Genomic DNA, 8853 nt, shown 5'->3' on the forward strand with positions numbered 1-8853 from the left:
CCTGGAACTCACTCTGTAGACTAGGCTGGACTCGAACTCAGAAATCCACCTGCCTCTGCCTCCCAAGTGCTCAGATTAAAGGCGTGTGCCACCACCACCCGGCTTCCTTTCCTCTTTTCTCTATTTTTTTTCCTTTAGATATTTTTGTTTTATTTTTACTGTGTGTGTGTGTGTGTGTGTGTGTGTGTGTGTGCGTGTGCACGCCACTGCTCTTCCCACCTTTACACACATGTGTGTACCTAAGAAGCAAAGCAGCATTTTACCCACCAGCCACCTTTTCTCTCGGCTTTTTTAAGACAGGGTCTCACATAGCCAAGATGGTCTCAAGTCTGCTATGTTGCTGAGAAAGGCTTTAACCCTTTTTTTTTTCTGAAATGTCTCAAAATACAAACTATTTTCTTATACTTTAAATTCTGTAAAGCTGCTAAATAAATAATAAGCACAGGACTTGTGAGACCTACAACATGAAAAATATGTTTGACAACACATTAATTTACCAACTTTACCTCAACCTCCCCGCTGCTCCAGTCATAGTCCTGCACAGCCACACCTAGCCACTAGTCAGATATTTAAGGCATTTCTACCACTTATTGAAAGGTGGGTGAAATCCAGAAAGAGGGTATTAAAATGTAACAGATGTAAATGAATTGATACTTCCAAGCAAGCAACAGTAGCAAAGTAACTGAGCCAGAGCCAGTGTTCTGGAAGGCAGAGAGGACAGCACCAGCCTGTAGGCCTCAGACAGCACAGACATGCTGTTTGGAAGATGGAGTTTTGTTTTGTCTTTGTTTTTAAGTTGAGTTAGTTGTCAATATTTAAAAATCAAAAGCTTCACAGAACCTAGTAATGAAAGGATAATCGGACACCACACCCACCCCCTCCACCACACACAACCAGCTATTCGGTGCCAAGGCATCACACTCCATACCCAGGCAGCCTTTTCCCAGCCCCCACATTCCATACCCAGGCAGCCTTTTTCCCAGCCCCTCCAACCTCTCAGGGAACTGACATGGTATGATGACTCTACTCCATCTAGCCTTAGAATACAGCCCTTGCAAAATCAAAATGTATTCTCTACTAGGAGGTAAATTACTTATTCAATAAAGCATCTAGACTGAAAAATATCCAACCAAGTAATGGACCACGTTATCCTAAGCCCTATGGCAGTTATCATTTCAGTTGTCAACTTGACAGGACCTAGCAGTACCTAGAAAAGGAGTCTCAACCAGGAGTGATGCAGGTTAGTTTGGGTGTCGGCGAGCCTATAAGGGATTTTCTTAAATAGGTTGAGATGGATAGACTGACCCTAAATGTAGATAGCACCCTTGTATGGGTCCTGGACTGCATCAAAAGGAGACAGAATTGAACACCAGCACTGTTCTCTTCTGTTTGTGGGCCTGATGTGTCCAGTTGCTTCAGGCTCCTGTTGCTTCATGGGCTGCCCCACCATGATAGGGGTACCTTGAACTCTAAGACAAACCCTTACTCCCTTAAGTTGGTTTTGCCAGAATATTTTATCAAACCAACAAAAAAGAAACCAAGACTCTCTCTATTCAGTTTTCCTCAAAATAGACCCACTATGTTCCACTTCCTCTATATCTTTATCCCTGATTCCTCCTGCTCCCCAATCAGACGGCATCTTTTCTTTCTGACTACTTAAAAAACGCCCCACAGTAAATGCCATTCTCAGATTCAAATTATCCAAACTAGAATCCTTATTTCAAAGTCTATACTCCCAGCCAGGTGGTGGTGGCACATGCCTTTAATCCCAGCACTTGGGAGATAAAGGCAGGCTGAACTCTGGGTTCAAGGCCAGCCTAGTCAACATAGTGAGTTCTAGGACAGCCAGAGCTATAGAGAGTGTGCCCAAAAAAAAAAAAAAGCTACACTTCCCTCCTGTTAGGAGTATTAAAACTCCTTTTCTTGGTCAATAGAATGCAGTGTCTTCAGCAGCTGAGGTTCCTGTCTGTGATGAAGATGTGTAGGCTAGGACACTAACAGACTTACTAAAATGACTCAAGGATGCTTGAAAAAGTAAATGACTACTTAGCACATTGGTAGACACACAGTGGAGAGTAGCCACTGACTGGGAAGTCATTCAGTTAAGGATGGTTAGTTGTAATATAAACAATACTTTCATTATCATAATAGATAGAAAAGGATAATAATCAACTACCTATATCTCTGGAAACACAAAGAAAAGTGATACAGATTTGATACATTTAAACAGTAAGTTTCTCTAAAACAATATTTCTCCCAACTGAGACATTCAAAGAGCAAAGATGATTATGGCAATTGGAGGCAGGATAATGAAACCATCTTCTTAAATAGTTTAACTACTTAGTTATAACGGAACATGTCATCCAAATTCTCTGTTAGATCATAGAGAAAGGACAGAGCAGGATATCAAAACACCCAGATATAGAAAATCAGCAATATACATAGAGAACCGAATCAGCCTGCTCCCAAGACATGCCTGGGCTTGTTTCTTACATGCTTACTCCCACCTGATGAAACCCCAGCTTGCGTTGCCCCCAGTAGCATGCTGTAAGTCCAGCAGAAGCAAGGCCCTCCGCCCAGCAGAGGCACAAAAAGGCCTTATTCCAGAGCAAAACACTGTGGGGGGGGGGGGGGGGAGTGTTTACAGTGCAGGTTTACCTATTATTCCATCTTATTTTCATAATGTTCAAAGAAAGAATAGAGACCTCAAAAACATTGTTATATTTAGCAATCAACATAAGGCTAACCCCTTCCCAAAAAGTCTATAGGTGACAATCACAACAGGTAATATATTTGGGTAAAAAAATAATAACTCTAAAATAAATAAAACCAAAGGCTGAGTGAATAGTACACAAACTGAAATACAGAGACTCGAAAGCACACTTGGATCCGTCCAAACTGCAGCATTAGTTTAAGAGACTAATTTAGAAGCTGATATAAAAATACTTCTCAGATCTTAAAATCCTTCCGATTGGACGTGTGCGATGGCATACACGAAGGATGCACAGAGCTTGATGTCCTAATTTGGAAGGGAGCTCAGAGACACTAAAGAAAATCACAGCTCCACCATGTACCGGTCTAAGGGAAATGAATGACCACAGCACACGTTTCTATGGCTGGGCTGGGGCCTACTCCTCACCGGCTATACAGCAAACAACAGCCTCCCCTTAGCAGAAACAGAACCAGGGCAAAGAAGAAAATCCAGGAACGGGTTCCTGGCGTCCAGGTAAAGTAGGGAAAGCTACCCCTGGGTGCTCCGGAGAAGAGAATACAAGAGAAAACCTTACTCTGAGGTCACCAAAACGTGACAGGCAGAAAAACAGCCCTGGCAGGCTGTTTAACATCACAGAAGGAAGCTGAGAAGGGGAGGAGGCCGTAGCGACCCAGGATCAGCATCTAGGACTCAAAGCTGCGCCCCTGCAGCATCGCCCCCGCGTGTGCCATTCCAGGGCTGGGCACGCTCACACGCACTCCGGTCCCGCGCGGATGCCAGCGGGGAGCACCGAGTCGCCGAGGCGGCTATGCGAATGGCTGCGGGATCGGGATCGGTGGCCCGCCGGACGCCACGGGCAAGGCTGACACGCGCACACGGACGCAGCCGAGCGGACTCGAGGACCGCACTCACCGGAACCGGCAGGCCGCAGCCGCCCCGCCACCCCGCGCGCAGCCGCCCGCTCCAAGACCACTTTCTGCGCTCGCCGCCGCCGACCGGTCGCTCCGCTGCTAGAGGCTGATTGTCAAAAGTCGGTCGGAGCGCAGCCACGGGGAAACAGCTGCAGGAAGTGACTGCGGAACCGGGAGGCGGCGGCGGCGGCGGCGGCGGCAGAGGCGGAGGCGGAGGAGGAGGCAGGGTTCCCGGCGGCGCTACTGCGCATGTGCACGGGCAGCGGCTGCTCCCGCCGACCCCGGGCGCAGGGCAGGTGCGGAACGGCAACGTGAGAGGGTACACTACGCTGGCCCTGATGACTCCTAGGGGCTGCCCCAGCCTACCCTGAAAGCGATGAGGGCAGAAGCCTGGCACAGCCTGGTAGGAGGGCGGAGGTTCTCCTCTGAGACCTGGAAACCGCACTTCCCGAGCCTCCGCCCAGAGACCTAGGGAAGCAGCGGGCCAAGGCCTCACAAGGGTGCAGAGCCCGCTCACCGGCAGGACCTGATGGACCGCCAAAGTCCCCGGGATACCTTCAAGGGAGGCGCTGGGATGGATTGCAGCCCTAGGGTTCTGCCGGGTTGTACCTTCTGCATGTGAATACTTGTATAGTGGCTGGGGGTTTCTCCTTGGACAACATGACACAAACTTTCCATAGTACCGCCAGAGTATGGTTTTGCAGCATCAAGTACTTTCACCACATTATGTGTGGTTATTGTGTAACCATAGACTAAAATGCCAAGATCTAAATATGGGTGAGCCTAGTTGCCAGCCAACTTACACAGGAATGTAAGGCTATATGACTGGAGCATGCACCAACAACCTGGTACTGGCTTCGAAAATTCGAGGACTGTTCAGCAGACTGAGCCAGGGTGTACACGCCATCCGGAAAAGTAATCCACCATACAGTGCACGTGCTGTATGTGTGAAAATATCAAATGGTTTCATTGTTTTTTAAAACAGTAGGGTAGAAACGCATTTCTCAGCCCTTTGTTATAAGCCTTGGCTAGTCTCAGAACTTTGCCATTCACGCTTGTTAGCTGGGACCATGCTGGGCCCTGGCTGACCTTTCCCATCTGACAGCCCTCACCCTCATTTTCATCAACAGGTCCCGTCTTATAAAATAGTTGGCAAAGGCAATGGAAAAAAGTTAATTTTGGCTCGCAGTTTGGGGGTACAGTCTATCACAGCAAGGAGGGCATGAGGGAAAAAGTGGGGCAGTTGGTCCCAAATGCCCACAGTCAGGAAGCCGGGAGGAGCCGCTGGGCTGCTTTCTGTCCTCAGGATGCCGCCCACATTCAGGGCGAGTCTTCCCTCTTCAGTTTCTAACCCTGAAACACTCCTATTGGCCGTCAGTGTGCTCTCCTTCACAGGCCCATGATCCCTCATTACCTCTGTGATCTTTTGCAGTCCGTCCTTGGTGTTAAATGTCTTTCTTCCTGTCCATCCTTGTCCTCTTCAGCCTCTCCCACAAGCAACTTCTATGGCTCTCAGGTCACTGCATGATAACAGTCTCCATTCCTCACATCTGACTTTGTTACATATACTGTCTACCTTAAGTTCCCTGAGTGCAGAAAGAGACAGGTCTTGGAGTTTTCAAGTTCTAGTTTATGGTTTTATGTGTATTTGCATGTCAAAATGAAATCTAAAAGCTGAAAGTAGGGACCTCACCCACTAACCCATACATATATATTTTCTACCCCTGACCCAATACTTAATTCAAATAGCTAAGGCATTTCCTTCCCTGGCCCAGGAAAAAGCAGGTAATCCCAAGATACTTGTTTCATAGAAATGTAAATCTCACGACAGAGAAAATGGCCCCACAAATTAGAGCTTTTGTTGTGAATCACTGAGTCTTATGAGATTTAAAAATAAATAAATAAATTTAAAAAATAAATAAATGAAAGAAAAAGAAACAGGTCATATTCATCACCTTTACTGTAGGACAAAAACAAATCTCAATGACTTGTGGCTGAAACCTACTTGTGTGATTGTGTGTTGCTGGTCCATTGATGGAAGGAAGGCACACCTCTATGGGACTTGAAGCAACTGAGAGGATCAAAATCACTAGTGGGAACTAGTGGAGCCATTTAAAGCCATGTCTCCAATGTCACATTGTGACACTGATGTGTTATGGCCCACCCACACAGATTCCAATGGCTAAAGCGACTTTTGTCTCTAAACCTTAAACTGGTGCAGTCATCTCTGCCTTCATAGGCATCTGGCACAGTGATGGGCAGCAGTGGAGATGGCTCATTCCAAATAAGAATACAATCTGGGGCCAGCAAGATGGCTGTAGGTAAAGTGCTTGGCCTCAGAGCCCACTAACCCTGGTACCTGCATAGTAAAAGCCAAGTGCAGTGACTTGCTTCAGTAATCCCAGCATCCCTGTGGTGAGATTTGGAGCAGAAACAGGAGAACCCTCTATAAGTTCTCAGGCCAGCTGGACTGGAGGGTACACTACAGTAGTGGAAACAAGGGAGACCCTGCTGCAAGGTGGAAGGTGAGAAGTGACTCCCCAAAACTGTCCTCTGACCTCCACAGCAGGTCCGCATCCTGCATGGAGGAATAGTAACCATAATAAATGTTTAAGAGTATAACCTGACACAAATATGGGCAGTCAGTCTTGATGCTTAGAGGTGTTGGTATAAACCTCAAGAAAGACCTCATGTCTGCTCCCCTCCCCCAAACAAGAAGTTTCTGCAGTTGCCTGGGAAAGAACTGTGGACACGGAAGCAGTGGAACTCACGCACAGACCTTGAGCTCTACACCCCAGACACCTGAGCCTAACACAACAGGAAGATACAAATGGAAGCTGAGGTAAGCCTTGACTCAAGCTTAGTGTTTGGTCATGAAAAACAAGAAGAATGTCCCCTGCTGGGCAGTGGTGGTTCTCGCCTTTAATCTCAGCACTTGGGAAGCAGAGGCAGGCAGATTTCTGAGTTTGAGGCCAGCCTGGTCTGCAGAGTGAGTTCCAGGACAGCCAGGGCTATACAGAAAAACCCTGTCTTGAAAAACTGAAGAGGAAGGAGGAGGAGGAGGAGGAGGAGGAGGAGGAGGAGGTCCCCAAACTTATTTCTTTAGCACCTGCAGCCTTAAAACCCACTCATAGTAATTGCAAGAAGCAATACATAGCCCATGACCTTACAGCTTAGAGTGAGGGAAGGACAAAGATGAAGGTAGAGATCAGTCACCCCAAAGCAGTGGGCAAGATGTAAACTGTTGGGGCCAGAGTCAGTGGAGTGCAAGATTGTACCTAAGAACCCATTAAAATACCTCTCCTTGCTGTCAGTTTTTCACCCTGCTCCTTCCTGCCCCTCTCAAATGATGCCAAGCTCTCCTCAGGGGAGCAAAGGAAGTAGATCATTTAGAAGGGATTACTCTTGACCACAGTTGTCTTGAGTGCAAAAGAGATTTGTGAGGAAGAGAAGCACATGGAGAGTGGCTACAGTAAGGTTTTCTCCAGGGGAAGGACAGGCTCTCAGCATAAGACCCATTACATTTTTGTGTCTTTGAGCTATGGTTGTACTATTATTCCAGGCTAGCCTGAACCTTCTGAGTGGTGACATCACAGACATGTACCGCCATGTCCAATTCAATTATAAAGAAGGAAGAGAAGGAGAAGAGGAGGAAAAAATCATTTCACAAATCCTTGAATTCATTAGCTGATACAGCTCAAGCAGTGTATTTGCATGACCACAGTTAATTGAATAGTGACTATCATTCAACAAATGTATGGATGAACAAGGAATGTCTGTCCCTCTATTCTTGAATAGGATTACAGTGTCTGACAGTTTTACTTTACAAAAAGTTCTCTCTTAATGTAATTACTAATAGGAAATATTGAATCTATCAGGAGAAAACTCCAATCATAAAGTTAAAGGATCTGAAGAGAAGGCTCAGGAAGTAAGAACATCTGCCGCTTTTGCAGAGGACCAGGGTCCACTTCCCAGACCCAGGCATTGGTGCCCAGTCATCTGTAATTCCAGTTCTAGAGAATCCAGTGCCCTATTCTGGCTCCTCAGGAACCAAGCATACATGTGATGCACCTACTTTTGTACAGGTAAAGCATGCCTACTCATGTGGGGTGACACAGGCAGTCAAGGTCATTATCATTTACATGACAGTTCAAAGCTAGCCTTGACTACATGAGAAGCTGTCTCAAAGTATAAAAGAGAATTATTTTCATTATATAAAATTATATACAACAAAAATCTACTGTGTTGGTTTGTTTACCAAGAATATAATTGTAACATACTTTAGGTGGCTTCACTTGGCTTGAGCTTTTGTGGTGTCTATGTTCATGTGGACACATGATGAGAAGATGATCTCCAAAGGCTGGTGCATAAGTCAGGTCAACTTCTCTTATAAGGAAATTTGCATGGAGTCTTGAGATGCTGCTTTTAGACACACTTCTTCCTTTACAATAATAGCAACACTATATGCCAAAAAATCTCAATTCAAACAAGACAGTCCCTCAAGTGTCTTCAGAACATTAAAAAACATAAGAAAAAAAGTGTGGGAGCGGGGACAGTAGCAAGATGTCAGCAACAGAGATACAATTTCAGCTACTTTTCATTCCTCTTATTAAAAGCTGGATCGTATAGGAAGCAAAGCTTGGGCTGTAGCCAATTACCACACTGAGATGCCCTCCCAGGCTCAAAATATAATTGAGGACAGAGACAAACCAACCATAGCTAAAGCCCTGTGTGGCATAGTCAGGATGAGACTGCAGCAGCTGACAGGACTCGCAGAGCAGATTTATACAGCTTGATACAAGGGGGACACAGGAAGTTGACAAGTATGCCCTGTTCATAAACTAACAAGCCCAGACTTGCTCTCAAATTTGTAGAGAAAATGCTGGCACTGGAGTCCAAATGTATAATAAGGAAGAGAAGGAGGAGGGAGAGGAGGAGGAGGAGGATCCAGAGCAGAAGTGAAGCCAGGAGACCTCTGACAGTGAAGTCCCCACCACTGTGGACACCACAGAAGAACCAAAGAGGAGAAAGCAAAGAGACTCTTACCAACCCACCCTGCTATGTCAACCCTGAAGAGTCAACTCATGAGTACAAGAAATGGCAGCACACACCTTTAGTCCCAGAACTTGGGAGCTAGAAGCAGGAGGATCTCTGTTAGTTTTAGGCTGGCTTGGTCAACATTGAGAGTCCCAAACAGCCAGGGATATACAGAGAGTGGAGAGAGAGAGA

At 46.2% G+C, this 8853-nt stretch overlaps 2 protein-coding genes across 5 annotated transcripts in view; both read right to left on the reverse strand.

Moving 5' to 3' along the window:
• Zmat3 (zinc finger matrin-type 3) overlaps positions 1-3747 on the reverse strand; it is a 31642-nt gene extending 27895 nt beyond the window's left edge. The window contains exon 1 of one of the 4 annotated variants that reach the window (XM_031376564.1): positions 3140-3163. The gene's annotated coding sequence lies outside the window, so the exon portion shown is untranslated. Of the gene's footprint in view, positions 1-3139; positions 3164-3287; positions 3391-3465; positions 3553-3625 lie in introns of those variants that run through there. The other 3 variants (XM_031376561.1, XM_031376562.1, XM_031376563.1) reach the window with 3 other exon arrangements.
• The window catches only part of LOC116094894 (protein enabled homolog), an 18711-nt gene continuing 11781 nt past the window's right edge, over positions 1924-8853 (reverse strand). Inside the window, exon 3 of the mRNA XM_031376286.1 lies at positions 1924-4274. Coding sequence (XP_031232146.1) covers positions 3404-4274 — 871 coding nt within the window. The 3' untranslated portion in view covers positions 1924-3403. The remainder of the gene's footprint in view (positions 4275-8853) is intronic.

This window comes from Mastomys coucha, unplaced genomic scaffold (genome assembly GCF_008632895.1).
Source record: "Mastomys coucha isolate ucsf_1 unplaced genomic scaffold, UCSF_Mcou_1 pScaffold17, whole genome shotgun sequence".
NCBI classification, from domain to species: Eukaryota; Metazoa; Chordata; class Mammalia; order Rodentia; family Muridae; genus Mastomys; species Mastomys coucha.